The following is a 21,574-nucleotide window of genomic DNA, read 5'->3' on the forward strand; positions in this document are numbered from 1 at the left end:
TTGTCATTATTTTTTTTTTTTTGTTTGTTTGTCTATTTTCTAAAATTTATTATTATTACTTTTTTTCCATAAAAATATATTCGATAAAATAAAAATTTAAAAATAAAAATAAATTATGATTTGTTATTTGGTGGTTCCTAAATTTTTCATAATACTGTATATATAGATATAGATATAGATACAATATTTTATTAGTTTGATAACGACTCTTGCTATATGAGTCAAAATATCTAATCAAAACATACACACACATATATGTATGTATATGTATGTGTATATATATATATATATATATATATATGTATATATATATATATATATATATATATATATATATATATATATATATATATATGTTTTGCGAAATTTGTGAAAATCTGATATAAAAAATTATGATTTTGCAAGGCTATTGCAAATACACTATATTTTCATATTCTGGAAGGCTTTTTTTTAGACCACCTGGCACTTCCCTGCAGCTGCTTAAAATTGTCATTTTCAGAATGAAATTTTTTTAGCAAAAAAGCTCTAATTTCTAACTTTTTATTTTTAACTACATTTGTGAACTTCAAATATAGAGAAGATGAATGTTAGGCTCTCAGAGCATAATGTAAAATGTTTTATAAAATTTCTTTGGTATAAAAATGCAGAAAAAGATAACTTTTTAGACTATATGTTTCAGTATGAATCTATATGTAAAGCTGTAATCCCTTCTTGTCTCAATCAAAAAATGTCTCTATTTGTAATTTTTCTCCCTATCTTACATTAAAAAAAATGACATTTAAATCAAATTGTATAATTTTATCATAAAGATTTATTTGTTGTGATTTACCTTCTATAAAAGTAATTCAAAAGAAAATTTCAGAGAAATTTTTAAAAACTTCTATCACTGATAGAGTATCATTTTAAAGTTTTAAAAGTCTTTTGCAGAAATTTTTGAAAGTTTTTCACCGATACAGTATCTTTTACAACTTATGGGCACTATGATAAAATTCATTGAAAAACATAAAACATAGAAAACCATGTTCTTTTTTAAAAAAAAAAAAATAGTATTTATAATCCAATTATCACATCCAGCATTCCAAACTGGAGTCGTAAAAGAGCAGACAATGCATTGTTTCTATTTTTGTTTTTGAGTGCCATAAGTAATGGTTTTGTAGCAATCAAATTTTTTAGTAGTTTATTTACATATGCTTTGAAAAATATTTAAAATATATTTAAAAAATGATTTTTAAGATTTGTTAAAAGTTAAAAACAACGCAAGTTTTCATTCATTTTATTCTAGTTAAGCACTTTCTATCAAAAAATATTAGTAACTATTTTACCATATGAAAGAAGTTGTCATAGTTCTAAAGGAACTTCCATAATTCCAATGTTTCAAAGTACAATATGCATTTGGGTGCCCTATTCTTATATATTTACTTATATATACAACCCTCAGAATTAGGTTCGGCATTTGGCAATGCCGACCTAACTGCCGACCTGAAAGTATTTGAGGTCGGCAAAAAATTGCCGACCTCATTTCTATGTTTTATGGTATACATGCCCTCAATATAGCTTCTTTCAAGTTGTCTTTGCATCTAAATGCTCGGTCGCCAATTTTTCTATCAAAAATATACCACCAATTATCAATTCAAGTCCAGACTTTGATATGGCCATTCCAAAACATTGATGTTATTTAAGTCAATTTATACCTTCGTTTTCTTAGCGGTATGTTTTGGATTGTTATCCTGCTGGAGTATGAAATCGCTTCCCATTCTCAATTTTTAAGTATATGGTTGCAAGTTAGCTTTGAGAATATCACAATACATTGAAGCATCCATTTTGCCATCAATAAATGTAAATTTCCCCACTTCTTTTCACCTCATACTACCCCAAACCATCACATTTTCTCCTTCATGCATTAAACTACCTCTCAAACGACTAAATTTATAAACTACTCCTTTTTTTTGCCACACTTTTTGAACTCCATCCAATGCAATCTTTAAAATTATGGTTTTTTTTTAAGTGTACAAATATTTTTTGTGCATACTGTATATATATATATATATATATATATATATATATATATATATATATATATATATATATATATATATATATATATATATATATATATATATATATATATATATATATATATGTATGTATGTATATACATATATATATATATATATATGTATGTATGTATATATATTATTATTATTATTATTGTATATATATATATATATATTAATATTATTCTTATTGTTGTTATTATTATCTTTATTGTTATTACTGTTATTATTATTTTAAATAAAATGTATTCTATTTCTATTATTTTTTATTCCTAGGCAGCTGTTGATGCATGTTCATGCAGTGGTTGGAAAAATCCAAATCCTACTAAGTCTATTGAGCAGCAGCAGCAACAGCATGGCCTTTGGACCACAGAATGTCGAACATGCAAACATTTATTGTCTGACCATGTTTCTCATTTGCAAGAAGAAACTGAAGAGCAAATGAACTTTTTAATGTCCATGGTTGTTGATATTGAAAATTTATTTATGTGTGTTCACAAAGAAACTGACAGTGATAATAAACAGGTGTACTTTTATTTATTTAAATTATTGCGCAAATCGATTCATCAAATAACAAAGCCAACAGTTGAAGGTCCGCTTGGTAAACCACCGTTTGAAAATCCTAACATTGAAATGGTAAGAACCTTTTAAGCATATTTGTTATTGATTTATTGTTGTTATATAAATACGCTTAGGGGGTCTTAAATTAGTGGCTTTACTGTGTACATATAAAATATGTACACAGTAAAACCACTGATTTAGGACCCCTTCCCCCTTGTACGAACCTGTACGCTATCAAAGACCCTTACCCCCCCCCCAACCTCTGCGTGAGTACGCATTATTTCTTTTTGCTTCTTATCTCGCTACCAATCAAATTATGTTGCAAATAATAAACCATATTATTTGTCGCTCGATTTCTTTTTTCTCTCATTATTTATATAAGAAATTAAATAAAAATTGTGACTGATTTGTTACACACGTGAAATTTAATGTTTTAATAAAAATAAAAAGTAAAATCAAGTTTAAAAGAGATAGTCAAACTGCGTATGTACTCACTGTCTTTAACACCCCTCTCCCCTTGTATGCGTTCGTAAGCTTTTGGTTTACCCCTCCCCCATACCTGTGTATGTACTTTATGGATGCCCCCTTATAAAAATGCGCTTATATAAATACGCTTATAAAAATAACAAGTTTAAATTTTAAAAAAATATATATATTCTTATTACTTACTATAACATACTAGAAATTATTTATGCATTTATAGATAATGCACTTATGACTTTTTTATTTTTATTTTTTTATTCTTTTTGTGTGTGTGTGTGTGTGTGTCTTTAAAAGCAACATAAAAATGGCTATTTGTAGACAGTTTTATTTTGACATAATATGTTAAATTAAGTGTCACCAACATGGAGTTCTGGTTTTATTTTTTGACTTGTCTTAGTGCCAGGCTTCATTTTTTGACTTGTTTAAGTGTCAGGTTTCATTATTTAGCTTGTCTGATTGCCAGGCTTCATTTTTTGGCTTGTCTAATTGTCAAGCCTCATGTAGATTCTAAAGATTTAATAGCATTTTATAGCAGTAGCCATGATAGTTTGGATCCGTTGATGATTTGAATAGTATTTTTTAGGTTACATATCAAAGTAATGTGTTTTTTTTAAATCTGTTGAGCACCTGCTCTTTGTTAGCAATTTTTGTAATATTGTTTATAAAAATGTTTATTTACAGTAAAAATGCTAATGGGCATTTCCATTTCTGTGTGTGATTTTTTATTTTTCTTTGTTTTAGCAGTTAAAGTTAGCAGTTAGCTGGGACTTTAAGCAATATGCATACTATTATAATTTTCTTAAAAAACATTTATAGCAAAAATATTTTTATCATATTTTAGACTACCTGAATAAGTTAAATATATATATATATATATATTTTTTTTAGATTATTTACCTCCCCAAGGCCTGAGGGGAGCCACTACAGTTGAGGAGGTTACTCTCTTTTTTTTTTTTTTTTTTTATTTTTTTTTTTTTTTTTTTAGTTGTTATTCGTGGTGCAACCCTCTCTCAACTCTTTAACTCTGAAACACGAACCTTGCCGAGCAAGGCCGCTGCGAGGAGAAACTAAGTTGATATATATATTTTAATCATTTTATTTTATTGAATATATATTTTAATCATTTTTTTTTTTTTTTGCGTAATAATATCGCTACAGTTTGAAAATAAACAAAAATTTTCCAAATGCAATTCTTTAGCTAGAAATAATTGATGACTGCCATTTCTAATCGAAAATATATTAAATATGAGTCATAGAAGTATAAAATTAATTTCCTAAAAATATTTACATGAAACTAAAAAATTTGCAGCTTCCGTATGTGACTTCTGTGTGTGATCATTTATGAACTACATTAAAGCGATTGCTGTGACTCGATGATACATAGTACAATCCCGTAACTTTCTGGAAAAAATAATGTTTAAAACATTTTTTCAAATAATGTTTTAAACATTAACTTTACTAATGTTTAAAACATTATTTGAAAAAATATATACAACACTGAAACTTATATTTTCTGAGGAATTAAAGTTTATTTATGAATATATATATATATATATATATATATATATATATATATATATATATATATATATATATATAAATGGCTCTAGCTAATACTTTTTAAATTCTAGGTTACCAGTAGTTTGAAATTAAACTTTTATTTTTAACTACTGGTAACCTAGAATCTACACCGATTTTAATAAGGACTTCTTTTTTTTACTGATTTTAATGACTTTATTACAGTGATTTCAGAAAAAAAAAGTAGCGGGTTCTCATGGGAGAGATAGAAAATCAAAACAATGAAATTGCTAAACTCCCCCTCCCCCCTCATGTCTATTTACACTTTAACATGCACATTTTTGTCCAAAACTTAGATTAGAAAATTTGTAATTGAACATTTTTTCTTACATTATTTATTATCTTCTTACATATTTCTTCCTACACAGTGTATCTGGTTTTATGTCTAATGCATGAAGTTCCTTTATGCACAAACACACTACTAAACATACACATATAAAAGCTGTGACATTGAGTTTGTAATGTCAGATAGTAAAAAAATTTATACCGAGTTAAAAGAGTTATTTGACTTGTGAACACAATGTACAAGTTGATTTTGTAATAAAATTTTATTGATATTATTATGTAATAAACAATCAATATAAACATAGCATTTTCTTCAGATATTTCCACAATATTGCCTAAAAGCCATTTTGCATCATAAACACATGCTAGAGAAGCAAGTGGAACCATATGCTGCATTTTAGAAACATTTATATTAGTATACTTATCAAATGACATCCGTCTTATCTGTAAAGTAGTTAACGGTTGTGATATAAAGCAATGGTGGTTTCTTGTTCCTGGAATTGTTGAACAAGTAGCATAACATTCTTCTAATTTAAACTTTATGCAATGTAATACAACTGCATTGTCTGAAATGTGTTGAAAATATATTCCTTTGATATTTTGGCTACACCAATCATACATTTTCTCAAATGAATTGAATCTGTATGTGATTGTAAACTGACCTTTGCTACCAGTCTTTTGACAGAGCCCCAACACTATCAGAAGCACTCTTTCCATGTGATGTAGCAAAGAAATACCATTCTGCAGATACCTCTAGATCATGTTCATGATGACATAAGTTAAATATTTTTTTAAAACTTTTGTGTTTTGAACCTGCACCATGACTAAAATAAATACAACGGTTATAATAAGGCATTAATTCTTTGATATGTTTTATTACTTCATAAATGAGACAATGAACTGAGTTTGTATTGTGTTGCAAATTATCTGAAATGATACAAACACATTTAAATTTTATCTTATTTTCTTCCATATGTTGCTTGTAATGCATCTTGAATTAAAAAACTGTAGTTTTCAGCAAAGTAATATTAAAGTATGATTACTTGATAATGTTATTTTTAGATGCTGCAAATATGCTGATTGATTTTTGGCTATTAGTGATGGTCTCTTGATTGGTCTATTTGTTGACAAGCTTTTTCAATAAAATCATCCACTGGAAGAGTTACTGTGACTATATCATATTTTTTGTTGGCTTTTTACCACTGATTAAAAGTGATTTCTTCCATGCTTTGTTCATCAAACAAAGTAGTAAGATGCTCTTTTAGTGTGTTGGTATCTGGGCAATTATCACAATGGTGCAGCATGCAATCTTGATTTGTTTGCATACAATTAATGTGTAGAGGTCTTTATAATCTGAAATATCTGGTATTTTAATGCTAAATGTTTTGCATTCTGGTATTTGAAATTCTTTATTGTTTAACATACCACAAAAATTTAATAAATCAATTATTAATGAGTTATTCAGATTTTTTATTTCAACTATTACACAAAAACTTATTTCTTCATTATCTCAAAATAATGTTTTTAGACTTAGTTGGTTTCCCTTGTATACCAACGATACTGTTTCTTACCTGGACACATTCAAGATTTTTTATCTGATTGGTAAAATCTTCTTTCTTTTCAAGATGGTTCTGCCATTATGCCATGCATTTATTTCAAATACATTGCAGCTTTTATCATTCTTAGAGAAGTAAAAAAATAGTTTTGTGTATAATTAATGTTTTAGCTTTCAGGAATCAAAATCAGTAATTTAAGTTTTTCTGATTTTTAAGAAATATCAAATTTTGCTTTAATTAATTGGTGAGTCCAGGTCTTGTTTACTTTTGCAACACAGCTCTTTTGCTTTTGGCTCATCTATAAATAAATCCAGAGAAACTCCCAAAACAGTTACTATTTTCTTTTCGGTTACAGTATGGATTTTATTCACCTTTCTTTTTGCATAGCTGACCCTGTATTTATGAGCTACTAGTTTTAAAGGTGAATAACCAAGACTATTAATGCTTAAATTAAAGTTTTCTTTTAAAATTTCATTTAAATTATAATCTTTATGTTTAAATAAATCGCTTCCATTATCTTCTTTGTTGTATTTTAAATGCAACATTTTTCAATATTCTGTGCAAAGCTTATGACCAGGTATTAAATCTAACTCCTTTGCAACAGCAAAACTGACCACTCTGACAGATTCTAATAAGTAACAAAATGAACAAACAATAAGCCATTATCTTTGAAAAATTAGTCAAGTCAATTTATTTTTACTTTAGATCTAATGTTGCACTTGCCATTTATTTTTAATTGCTATCTAAAAAAATATACTTAAATACAAGTTTTAAAGTATAAACTAGGGTTTCCATGAGTTTTGGTTAGCTTCTTTATTTGTTCATAAAGACATGCATCAGTCATAAAACCAGACACACTGTGTAAAGAGAAATGTTTAATTACAATTTTTTTAAGTTCTGGGCAAAAAAGTAAACAGACTGAAGGAATGGGGTTTGAGATAGCTAGTGCTATTTAAAAACTGAGTTTAATTCAGGCTTAACTGAAGACTTATTTCTAGTACTGCTTATGAAATACTTTTACATATATACATATTTGTATTACAATTTATAATACGAACTAAAATATATCAATCACTCTATTTTTATTGTTTTTAGTGCATTTTGTGCAAATTTGATTGTTCTGAATTTGTAACTTTTCGATGAATACCTTCTTTTTTTTTTTCTAATATCACTGTTATAAAGTCTATAAAATCAGTATAAAAAAAACTTTGTAAACCAGTATTGATCCTAGGTTAGTAGTGGTTTGAAGTGGAGGCATGATTTGTTAAGTTTTAGCTGGAGCCATTTATAGTCTAATTTTTTACTGAAATGTATCTTATCAGTAAATTTCTTAAAATTTGGAAGCCTATCACATAAAGAAACTAAAAAAATGTCTTTCCACTTTTTAAATTACAGAATTTTATATTTATCCATAATGGCTACCTGAAATGCCTGAAAAGGCTTTTTAGGTAGTCATTATGGATAAATATAATGGCTACCTAAAAAGCCTTGTTAGCATACAAACATTTTTTTTAGGTTGTTTAGGTAGCCAATATGGATATAATGTGACATTTAAAAATTCAATATTAAAGTTGAATTAAAGTAAATCTAGAACTGTATACAATAAAAAAAACTAGGTTTTCTGAAATTTTTTTTTTTAAATTACAGGACTTCAAAGTATGAACAAAAGATGTTTTGGTTACTAAAGCTTTTATTTTTGTAATAATCAGAAATTTCAAATTTGGCAGGAAATGACTCATATATATATATATATATATATATATATATATATATATATATATATATATATATATATATATATATATATATATATATATATATATATATATATATACGGAAAAAAACACATCTAAACTACTTCAGTATTTGTGTTAATAAGAAGGTTAATATATATACTAAGAGGTAATCCACTGTTATTCAGGGTGGTAACCCTCCTACAAAAGACATCAAGAGGTAATCCACTGTTATTCAGCGTGGTAGCCCTCTCATATATTTATAAAAAATATATAAAAAAACAAAAAAAACATGGAGGTCGACTATGAATGCTTAGAGGAGCAAAATTGGCCAACAATTCCTAGTGCATCTGCTGAAGTTACCAAAAATATGCATAAATGGTGTGGTAAAATATCATATATTGTTTCTGACCTTTTAAAGCGACTTAAAATTCTTGAAGATGAAAAGTTAAATGTCTCAATAGCAACATCAAATAAACTAAAAACAATATTCACATATGCACAAGCAACATCAATTCAGCAAAATCAATCAAAACCAAAAGAAACTGAAGTGGTAATGATGGCAAAAATTACAAACGAGTTTAATAATAAAAAAAGAATTGAAAACAACATCATTATAAGTGGGGTAGCTGATCACACTACTTTAGACAAACAAATCAATGAAGAAAATGATAAAAAAACCATCGAAACATTACTAAAAGCAATAAAACCAGATTTTTCAATAACAAATACAAAAAGAATAATTCGACTAACTAAAAATACTAAAAGACCAGAAGGACCACCTAACCTCATCTTAGTTGAATTGGAGAACAAAGAAACTCAAAATTATTTGATTAAAAATTCCAAAAAGTTAAATGATAATATCAACTTCAAAAATATCTTTATTAACAAAGACAAAACTGCAAACGAGAGATTGTTCGACAGTGAACTCAGAAATCAAATTCTAGAAACACAGCACTTGCTCATGAAGTCGAGGGAACAAATGGGAGGCAACGATACAATGTGCATAATGGAAAAAAATATTATTGAGGTATACGATCAGGTGAACTCAAATGGATTGAAATCAAATCAGCATAATTTACATATAAAAATTAAAAGATCCTCTACATTAAACTTGGGTATACAAAATGTTCAATCTGCTATAAGAAAATCTGCTATCATTCATGATATAGTGCATAATCATTCTCTAGATATTTTTATACTCACTGAAACTTGGATAAAGTCAGACGACCCTCCTGCAATTCAAGAAGATATGGCCCCAACAGGCTTTAAAACAATTCAATACTGTCGATCAGATCATCGTGGAGGAGGCGTTGCAATAATATACCGGGACAACTTAAATATCAAACCACTCTCGTTATTGTCCACCTGCCTGTCTTATGAACGTACAGCTGCCAAACTAAATCTGGCAAATAATATCTACAATATTATTGCTATTTACCGATCAAATCCAATCATTCCAACAAATATTTTCTTTTTCGAATTATCTGATCTCCTAGAAGAACTTCAAACATTATCTGGAGAAATACTTCTGTGTGGTGACTTTAACTGCCCAGGTACTACTCCAACAACCTGCAATCCAAGACTTGCTGAGATTCTAGACACCTACAACATGATACAAAGAGTTCAATCTCCAACCCGCATATCATCTACTACCGGTATAGCCAACTTGCTTGATCTAGTAATAAATCGACATGATGACATTTCACTCAACAATATTCAAGTAACTGATGAGGGTATTTCAGATCACTATATGATTCGGGTTGCACTTTATCATCAACCTTTAAATAGTAAAACTGTTTGGTTTTCAAAACGAAACTTTAGAAAACTAAACTTGTCATGCTTTATAAAAGAACTGCAAGTAATGCCATGTTGCTTATCACCTGAAAACAATGTGGATGATTATGCTGAACAAATAAGAGCAAATATAACAACTGTTCTCGATCATTTAGCACCCATTCGGAAATATTCAATGCGACCTGGTAAACATGATGATAATTGGTTATCTTCAGATGCCAAGAATAAAAAAATCAGACGTCGTAAACTGGAGCGTTGTTATAAAAAAACTGGAAACTTATCAGATAAAAAACTATATCGAATTGCATGCCGCGAGTCATCAGCAGCAATTCATAAATCCAGATGTAATCATTATAAGGAAAAACTAAATTCAGCATATGGTAATCAGAAAGAAACATGGAATATTGCCAAGAAATTACTACATTCAAATAGTTCTAAAACTAAAAACACAATACCAGAAGCAAAATGCAATATAATAAGTCAATATTTCATAAACAAACTTGAAAGTATAAAAAATACTATTCAGGAAAGGCTTGCAAAAAATCCAAAATCCAAATTCATCTCAGAGTTACATCCCCCGGTAAATATTTTAACAACATTTGGTACAGTCACACCTACAGATGTGTCAAAAATAATCAAAGCTCTCAAACCTAAGACATCGCCACTTGATATTATTCCAACATACATCCTTAAATCTTGTTCAGAACTTTTCAGCCCAATTATAGCTCACCTTGCTAACCTCTCATTCAAATCTGGAATTTTCACAGCCTCATATAAAGTTGCTCAAATAACACCAATTCCCAAAAAATCAGGACTAGCAGAATTTGACTTATCAAATCTACGCCCAATATCAAATCTCAATACAATTTCCAAAATTCTTGAAAAGCTTGCATTATCTCGTATTCTTCCACACGTAACTTCATCTATTAACTTCAATCCTTTACAATCTGGTTTTAGATCGAATCACTCAACCAAAACAGCACTATTAAAGATATGCAATGACATCCTGCTAAACATTGATAATGCTTTGAACACTATTCTCCTATCTCTTGACATATCTTCAGCATTTGATACAATTGATCACAGCCTGCTGATTTCCCGTATTAAAGATGAATTTGGTGTCACAGATATTGCACTAAATTGGCTGACATCATACTTGCACTCTCGAAAATCTTTTGTTTCTATTGGATCAACAAAATCTAGACTAATAGCAAGTTCAACAGGAGTGCCACAGGGTAGTGTATTAGGCCCATTTCTATTTTCCATGTTTGTTTCACCTATATATCGTATTATAGTTAAACTCGGTACCAATCATCATCAATATGCTGATGATACCCAACTTTATACTGTCATCAACCCAGGCATAGATAGCATTAATAAAATCAATGTGTGTGCTGATGCAGTAACGAAGTGGTTTCTAGAAAATGGACTTCTGCTCAACCCAAATAAAACAGAAGCTGTTTTATTTGGATCTAAAAAACAAATTACCAAGCATAAAAATGATTCAAAAATTGTTATTTCTGGAACAACACTAACAACGATAAATTCAGTAAAAATCATTGGCGTCACCCTAGATTCATCGCTCTCTATGGACAAGCACATAAACAACACTATTAAATCCTGCAATTACCATATTCGTGCACTTCGCCACATTCGTCCATGTCTGACTAAAGAAGCTGCAAATACAATTGCATGTGGCATTGTTAACACTCAGCTTGACTATTGTAACAGTCTTTTATCTGGTACTTATAAAAAAAATGTTAAAAAACTCCAACGAATTCAAAATAGCTTATCTCGAATTGTTTTCCATTCTCCTATTCATTTAAATTCAGAAATATTGCTGAAATCACTTCATTGGTTACCAATAAATCAAAGAATAATCTATAAGATATCAGTTATCACATATAAAATTTTATTATATAAATCTCCTGCATATTTATTTGAACTCCTGGAAGTCCGAACTTCAAAACAAAAAACTAGATCATTAGACAGTTGTCAACTTACACGTCGTCAACAAAAAACTTCTCTGGGCTCAAATTTTTTTTGTATGACTGCACCTCAAATTAGGAATGGTTTATCTCTGAACGCGCGAAACTCAACCTCTTTAGAAACATTTAAAAAAAGACTAAAATATGAACTTTTTATAAACGCTTTTTCAAACTCATAGCCAACTTGTTTTAGTGCTTCTGAATTACTTCATCACTATTGTGATTGTTGTAAATAATGGCACTTTAATCTCTAATTATTAATATTATTATATATATATATATATATATATATATATATATATATATATATATATATATATATATTATATATATATATATATATATACACACACACACACACTGTATAACATACATTACATGCATTATTATATATTTTTATTCAATAATCTTCAATAGGCAGTTAAAAGCTTTGTAGCGCACAAGTTTGCAAATGAAAATCCGGTTGAATGCCAGATAATGAATGAACTTGCACGCATTTTTGTGCGGTGTTTAAACCATTGGAAGTTAGAGACACCTACAGCTCGAAAGCAGAGACTTGAAACAGTTTCTCTTCTAAATAATAAAGTTAACATGTTAGATAATGAACTTTTTGAAAGTAATACCAATGCTGATATTTCATCATACAAAGTTGATTATACTAGGTAAGATTTCTTGGGATTCTCGCTTTTTGTTTTTACTTTTTTATTTTTACTAATGTTTAGGGTGATGAAATTTCACTAAATTGTAACAAATAAAAAAATGCTATCTGATGTTTTTAATATTTTAAATAAAGTTTTTTAAATGATATTTTCTTTAAATAGCAAAATTATTTAGAATTTTTAGATAAATTTGGACTGGTCATTTGTTTTTATAATTTTTTATAAGGAACTTATTTTCATGTCTGCATTTAGAAATTAATTCTGATTTTTTATTCAGTAAATTTTCTTGATCTAAATGAGTAATGATTTCAAATTTTTTTTGTAAACATAGTATACATTTTTTGGAAATGTTTTTATAGACAGGCGCAGTTTTTAGGATAGACCAGTTTAATTTAAAATTAATATTTTTTTCTTTTAGTTGCCAAATATATTTAGACAGCATATTCTCTTTTGAGTATTTTTTATGTTTAAAAGATTATTTGTGATTGACATAACGTTTTTTCCATTTGCCCTCAGTTAAGCCAATATAATGTTTATCAGGGTTGTTTTGCGAGGAAACAATGCATTTGTAAATAATATTTTTTGATAAGCATTTGCCATTCATAGGGCAGTCAAGTTTTTGCTTGCAGTTACAATTTTCAGTATTTTTTTCTTTGAGAAAATTATTTTTATTAATCAATGCAAAATTATGACCTTTTATAATTCTTTCAATATTTTTTGTACAGCTAAAGCTTCTTTTAATAGTGTTTCTGTTAAAATTTTTTTGCAATATATTAGAGGGAGGAAAATGTTTCTCAACTAATTTTAAAAATGCTTTTCCAATGTTTGTTGAAACATTTTTGCTGTAAAAAGGGTTGAACCAAATTATATTTCTATTTCTATTGCGCTTTTTGCAATTTTTGTTTCAAATTTTAGCTCCAAATTTTTAAATCCGCTTTTTTAAAGAGCATCTTCATACACGCATTTGTATTATTAGAGTTAAAAATGTTTTCATTAGAAGAGTTTTGATTTAGTCTATTGTTAATTGAAATGGGAATTTGTTTTAAGATTTGAGGGGGATGATTCAAATTTATATTAATATATGATCATCATTAGGTTTTTTATAAGTCCTATAGGAATTTTCCAAAAGTTTAAATGTGACATCAAGAAAATTCACAATTTTTAAATTAATGTTTATTTCAATTTGGAAGCCAATGTTTTTGAAAATTTCTATAATATTTTTTCTGACTTTGTCAAGTTGAGGCCCTGATTTTTCATCATCCATCATCGCGGTACAAGCCTAATTGATTAAAATAAACTATTTTAGCTAGGGAATTTAAAATATATGAGCCTACAAATTCACAAATTTCTGCTCCGTCGTAACTTCCCATTGTTACATCAAAGCATTCGTGCATGGTTTTTTTCTTCCACGTCTTGTTATTAAAATAGAGTAAAGTTTTTCTGTAATGTTTAATTAGAGGAATAGTGTCGTCTGTAATTTCAGTGTAGATTTTTCCAATTTCTATTGTTTTATCTAAAATTTCTGCTGTAATTGAGGGGTAAAAATTATTAATATCAAGTTGTATAAATGTGCATTCATTTTTATTACTAATTTTAGAAAACCAGTTAATAACATCAGTGGTGTTTTTCACTGTTGCAAATTTAATTTTTTTTTAAATAATATTATTTATTTCGTCTAATTTAATTTTACTAATGTGCCCTAGTTCACTTTTTGAAAGTACTAGTAGCCTACAAGAGTTTATTTTGAAAATTTGGTTTATGATCTTTTAGTGTGATAAACGCTTGCTCTGGTGCGACTGATTCAATTCTAGCATTTAAACTAATTGTTTTAGCAATGTTTTGGCCTTCTAAATTAATTGGATTTTCTTAGTTTTTCGGGGCTTTTGCGTAGTTATTAGAAGTATTATTGCGCAGTAATTTATTATGATTGTCTGGGGCAATTTGGTATATGTTGCTTGTTTTATCAGCAAAAACTAAAATATTAAGGTTTGATTTTATATTATTAATGTCCAATTTAATTCCTTTTGGAAATCATTGTTAATATTTCAAAATTTTATTGTTTTAATCAAGTGTAATAAATCGTTTTCAAAGTTTTCTAGGTTAGGAATAAATGGTAGGGTGTTTTTTGTTTTGAATCCGAAATTTTCTTTTTGTTTATTTTCAATTATAGGTCGATTCAATTTATTTAAGTTTACAGCGTAACATTTTAACATACATATATAAAAACAACGAAGCAAAACTAAATTATAGTCACTAAATTATACTTCAATACTAAATCAATAAGAAGTTGCGTTTTTGTTTGATATTATTTTTTTATAACATAAATAGTTAAACATAAAATCGCAATCTGACAATATACAAGTTTGGAAGTATAAAAATCTACTTCGTTGAAGTAGTTTCATGAGTGTGATACTAATTCAAAGATTTTTTGACAAAAGAATTATGTAACAAATAAAAAAAGATATAAAAATAAAAAGCTTTTTATGAGCATCGCCTTAAGCAATTTTCATGATCGCCCTCGCCGACGTTATCTCGAGCGCACATAATCACGCTCAATGAAAACATATTCTAATTTTACGAGCGCGTTATAACACGCTTGACGATTTTCTTCATCACAAGCCCTGTTATCTATTTTTGTCTTTTGCAGGTTATTTCTTTTTTCTGTTCATCAGGAGAATATCTCTATATTTCAAAAAGTTCCAAAATAAAATAAAAAAATTTCATAGGAAGTTGGGAATTGTTATAATTCATTATAAACTAAGTACAATTTATTTCAAAATCAATCAATTTAATTGAGGAAACTAATGAAATTTATTGTTTTTTAAAATTCCACAAAAATGCAAATTAAAAAACCAGAATGTTTTTAAAAACAATGTTAAAAAGAAATAAAAATTTAAATAAAGAAAAAAGTAAAAATTTTGACATTTGAAAAAAAATAATTGACCGTCAAGTTCATGTGTTAGCTGGTCAAATTAACCGCTCGCCATCATTTTTCTGTGCTGCTTCAATATTATTTGATTACCATTTGGCAAATATAGATTCATATATATTTATTAGCATTGCTCGATCAGGCAGCTTATAGTATAAATCCTGCTAAGTTTCATAAATTTCTAGAAGACTCTAGATAATTCTAGAAAGTTTCAGAGATTTCTAAAAACATTCAGAACAGTCTAGAAAATTCTAGAAAGTTCTATAAGGTTCAAGAAAATTCTAGGCTTCAGAAAGTCATAATGCTACTGCCTACAAATACTTTTTCTATACAATTTTAAAAATTTCATACTGTGGGTAATCTATTTTGAAAATTAATGAAAATAAAATCCATTTTCATAACTTTTGTGTAAAAGTTCATCGATTTATGAAAGTTCATAGACACAGGATTGTTTTACAAAAAGTTATCTATACATATTTCATTATTTAATTCACTGTCCAAATATAATTATTTAAAGCACAATAAAAGTTTAAAAATGTTTACTGACAAAAGTTTTATATACAAAAGTTTTATATACAAAAGTTTTATATACAAAAGTTTTATATACAAAAATTTTATATACAAAATATATATAAAGCACATATATACCAAATAATGAATCGTTTACAAATGCATTGAACTATCTTACTATCAAACCCTTAGTTGATGTAGCAGCACTTTGTGGCAGCAAGCAATAAACTAGTTGATATATGTAATGATTATGTTGATATATGATATTGATATGTACTACCGGCAGCAGACTATTTCATATACACACATATTCTGTAGACTTAAATTCATAGAATGATATTTTAAAAAGCGGAAAAACTTTTTTTTTTTCAAAATTTTTTTATTTTATTATTTGATAGACTTCCTGCCCAAACCAAACCCTCAGTTGATGTTGCGGCACTTCCTTATAGTAGCAGGCTATAAAATAGTCAATGTAGCAGCACTCCCTTGTAGAAGCAGGCTATAACATAGTTGATGTGGTAACACTTCCTTGTAGTAGCAGGCTATAAGATAGTTGATGTAGCAGCATTTCCTTGTATCAGCATTTCCTTCTAGCAACAGGCTATAACATAGTTGATGTAGCAACACTCCACACATGGTTTACAGTAAAATAAAAATAAAAACATTCAGAATGTTTTTATTTCTTAAAAATGAAATAAAAATAAAAACATTCAGAATGTTTTTATTTCTTAAAAATGAAATAAAAATATTCAGATTGTTTTTAAAAACAGTAGTCTTTTCATCTGCGTTTTTAATATTTATTTTTATTTCTTATTTTTGACTGTGCTTTATTCATGTTCCACTTTTTTTATTTCTACAGGTGGCTGTGCTTTAGTCATGTTCCACTTTTTTGTGATAGTTTACAAAAGTATGATGTGACATCGATTTTTGGAAAGAAATTTTTAAGGTCTGTGTTTTGTCTTATGAAGCAGCAGCTTCTTGACAAGTTTTCAGCAGAAAAAGAGAAACTTCCTGCAGACACTCGAATTAAAGTTTTGGAGCATTTTCCGAGGTATATTTATTTATTTTATTTATAAGTTCTAAATGCAAGTTTATAAAATGCATTTAAATATAATAAAGTTAATTTGGTAAACTTTTAATATATTGTGAAATTGAAAAATAATCTATAAATCTATTTAAATTATATAAAAATGAATTTTATACTAAATAGTTGACTGACACATTTGTTACATGCTTTTGTTATTTCAGTTGAGTTTTATTCACTTTGTTATATGTGTCTAATAATTTTAGTTCCTTTTTTTCTTCTTTTTTTATCTGTTACAGATAGTTCTGTGAAATCGATAAGTGAATATAAAATCTGGTGTTTTTTTTATCTATTACAGATTGATCTGTGAAGTGAATAAGTGAATGAAAAATCTGGTATTTGTTTTGTGATCAGGTGAAGATTAGGAAGAGATTTTTTTAAGATGAGAGAAATCACAAAAGATTATATGACAGCATGTAGAGAGTTTTTTTATAGGAGAAAACGGTAGAGGTAGAAAATTTGGTGTTATAGATAAAATGAAAAAGCTTAAAATGTGTTATAGATAACATAAAAAAGTTTGAAGTGTGTTACACAGAACATGAAAAGATTTGGAAAGAAAACATTAAAAAAAGTTACAGATAACATAAAATACTTTGAAAAGAGAACATTAAAAACAGTTATGGGTAACATGAAATACTTTGGAAAGAGAACATTAAAAACAGTTATGGGTAACATGAAATACTTTGGAAAGAGAACATTAAAAACAGCTACAGATAACATAAAATAACTTTATAAAGAGAACATTAAAAACAGTTACGGATAACATGAAATAACTTTAGGAAAAAAAGATGCTTAATGATCTGTTAGAGAAATAAAAAAACAGCTTTAAAAACTTTGTTTTCTGACAAAAGCACAAGCTACTGCAAGTAATGCTTCAATTAAGAATTTATATATATATATATATATATATATATATATATATATATATATATATATATATATGTGTGTGTGTGTGTGTGTGTGTATATTTATATATATATATATATGTGTGTGTGTATATTTATATATATATATATATATATATATATATATATATATATATATATATATATATATATATTTATATATATATATATATATATATATATATATATATATATATATATATATATATATATATACATACACACATATATATACACTAGGGTGATCCAAAATGGACCAAAAAAATTTTTTTTTTACTTTTTGTTATTCCTAAGGTCTAAATGTGTTCATTTATGAAAGAAAACATTGTACCAAAAAAATCAGCCAAATCGGTTAATATTTAGAGTTCGCGCTGGGGTGATCTTTATACCCCTCTAAAATTGGAATTTTCAAAAGTTCAGTAAAATATTGACCTTCGTTTTCTGTGCACATTTCAGTTATTTACCGTTCGATTTTAATAAAATAAAAACGAAAATAAAGCTCTTATTACGCATAATAATTTTTGTTAACAACATTTCCTTTTTAAATGCATATTAAAGCGGCAAAATAAATTGCAAACTAAGCCAAATTTCATTGTATTTTATTATATTGGTTTATTATATGGTTTAGTTCAGTTGGAAACTTTATCGAGAGTGTTGTGATTCCTGAAATAAAATTACAATAGTTTATCTATTTTGCTTGACTAATAATATTAATTACAGTATTTTAAGAAAGTGATATAATTGTGAGTTTCAACGAAACTAATTTTGTTTGGAAATATAGGTGACAACAAAATATATTTTCATTCATACACTGTATTAAAGAAAATTTAAAATGGCTGCAGTTGCAAAGTCAACATGCAGATCTACAGCAAAATGGTTAATTGGTCAACCAATATCAATGCTTTCCCATCTTAAGCTTCCAACAATTTTGGAAGTATTAAAATGTTTTTTTTTCCACCATGAGGTGAAAGGATTAAGTATACATGAAAGTTTGGTAACAGTTATCAAATCAACTTGTGAAATTTGGGAAAAAGCTAAAATTCCTACAATTCGAAAGGAATTGAAAAATTTCATAAAGAATATACGGATCTATTAAAAGACAGAAATAAGAAATCAGCTGTTGCTAGAAGCAAAGTAACAGACTTTGAAAAGAGAATTATGAAACTTTTTGATATTGCGCCAACTAATGTTTTTGATTTAATAAAAATTGCTGAAGATCGCGATTTCCTCATAGATCAACGAGATGATAGAAACATGGACTTGGGTTCCATTGATAAAGATGATGCAGAGAAAGAAGAAAATAAAGTTTGCAGAGAGATAAGTTTGGATAAACGTTTGCAAAAAGAAGCGTTAAGGAAACAACGCTCTGAAGAAGTAGTTGTTCTTGAGAATTCAACTTCGCCTTCAAATTCTGCTAGTACCGATCATGATGATATAGTAGTTTTGAAAGGAAAAGATGATGTTGCAGAAAGATCCGGTCTGAAAAGGAAGCGTTCTATAAAAAAAATTATTACCCCTGAAGTTGTCGCTTCTTTAGATAGAGGAAAAGTAAGCAATCGTGTGGCAATGCGAACTATAGCAGCTACAATGCAAAGTTTAGGAGCTCCCATTGAAGAGTTCTCTATATCTGTTACTACTTTTCATAGGGCAAGAACTGATTATCGTGAAACTCATTACAATGGAACGAAAGAAAATTTCAAACCGGATGTACCTCTCGTAGTTCGTTGGGATGGAAAAATGATGGCAGACATCAATGGAAGTGGAAATGTTGAGCGTTTGTCAGTTTTAGTAACAGGGCGTGGTGTTGAAAAACTTCTGGGAGTGCCAAAACTTCCTGATTCAAAAGGAGAAGCCATTGCTACTGCAGTTGTAGCCTCCCTCCATGAATGGGACGCTTCGAATCTTATTAATAATCTCTGTGGCATGTCGTTTGATACCACAGCTAGCAATACAGGATCTGAGAAAGGTGCTTGTAATTTACTTGAAGAAAAATTAGGAAAAGAATTATTGAATTTAGCTTGTCGTCATCACATTACTGAAATTGTTGCAGGATCTGTGTTTAAAATTTATTTTCCAACAATGTCCGGACCAGATGTTGCTATTTTCAAACGATTTAAACAAGCCTGGAAGAATATCAAGAAAGATGATTTTAGCCCAACAGTGCAAGATGAAGAAGCTGAAAGATATCTTTCAAACGTCTCGATTGAAAAAAAGTCGTCTATAATTAATTTCTTAAAAAAATGTTTGCAAGACTCATAACCACGAGATGATTATAAAGAACTTCTTAAATTATGTCTAATATATTTAGGAGAGCAACCTCCTAGTGGAATAAGATTTAAAGCACCTGGAGCCTTCCATCATGCTCGGTGGATGGCAAAACTTATTTATTCAATTAAAGTATGGTTATTTAGAGATCAGTTTAAAATGGTGCAACATGAATTAAACGCAGTAAGAGATATTAGCATGTTTGCTGCGTTAATATATGTTTGACAGTGGTTTACTGCACCACTCAGTGCTTCGGCCCCATTTAATGATTTAGATTTTCTAAAAAATATTGAGGAATATCGTGAAATGAATGAAAATATAGCGACCACTGCAACCAAGGCAATGAAGCGGCATCTATGGCATTTAAGTGAAGAACTTATATCTTTGGCCTTTTTTAGTGGTGATGTAGAGATTGAAGTTAAAAGAAAAATGATAACTGCTCTTCAGCCTCAATGCGTAGACAATAGTAGGCCATCAAAGAAATTAGCAGATATTACAAATGTAATGAGTAAATCCCTTGAGGACTTTGTAACGTGTAAATCACTTTCATTTTTTAATTTCTTAAATATTGACATTTCCTTTCTTGAAGAAGATCCGTTAAACTGGAAAAACAATGAGTCGTATGCCGACTCTAAAGAAGTAGTGAAGTCTCTTAGTTGTTAATGATTGCGCCGAAAGAGGGGTGAAGTTAGTACAAGACTTTAATGCTGTCTTAACAAAAGATGAAGAGCAGCAAAAGTATGTGCTAAATTTAGTTGCAGAAAACAGGGCTGTTTTACCAGATGCAAAAAAATCAACATTGAGTGCTAAACAAACCAGGAGACAATGAGCAGCTGTTGTTGTTTAATGTTGTTTAATAAAAATTATTATGTGTAATAAGAGCTTTATTTTCGTTTTTATTTTATTAAAATCGAATGGTAAATAACTGAAATGTGTACAGAAAACGAAGGTCAATATTTTACTGAACTTTTGAAAATTCCAATTTTAGAGGGGTATAAAGATCGCCCCAGCGCGACCTCTAAATATTAACCAATTTGGCTGATTTTTTTGGTACAATGTTTTCTTTCAAAAATGAACACATTTAGACCTTAGGAATAACAAAAAGTAAAAACAGTTTTTTTGGATCACCCTAATATACACACACATATATATAAACACACACATATATACACACACATATGTATATA

General features: G+C 28.3%; 1 protein-coding gene across 1 annotated transcript in view; it reads left to right on the plus strand.

Moving 5' to 3' along the window:
* Positions 1-21,574, plus strand: part of LOC100202935 (histone acetyltransferase KAT2A) — a 48,274-nt gene that overhangs the window by 11,141 nt on the left and 15,559 nt on the right. The window contains exons 2-4 of the mRNA XM_065810511.1: positions 2,331-2,690; positions 12,453-12,697; positions 16,993-17,184. Coding sequence (XP_065666583.1) covers positions 2,331-2,690; positions 12,453-12,697; positions 16,993-17,184 — 797 coding nt within the window. The remainder of the gene's footprint in view (positions 1-2,330; positions 2,691-12,452; positions 12,698-16,992; positions 17,185-21,574) is intronic.

The sequence above is a fragment of the Hydra vulgaris genome, chromosome 11, assembly GCF_038396675.1.
Source record: "Hydra vulgaris chromosome 11, alternate assembly HydraT2T_AEP".
Lineage (NCBI taxonomy): Eukaryota > Metazoa > Cnidaria > Hydrozoa > Anthoathecata > Hydridae > Hydra > Hydra vulgaris.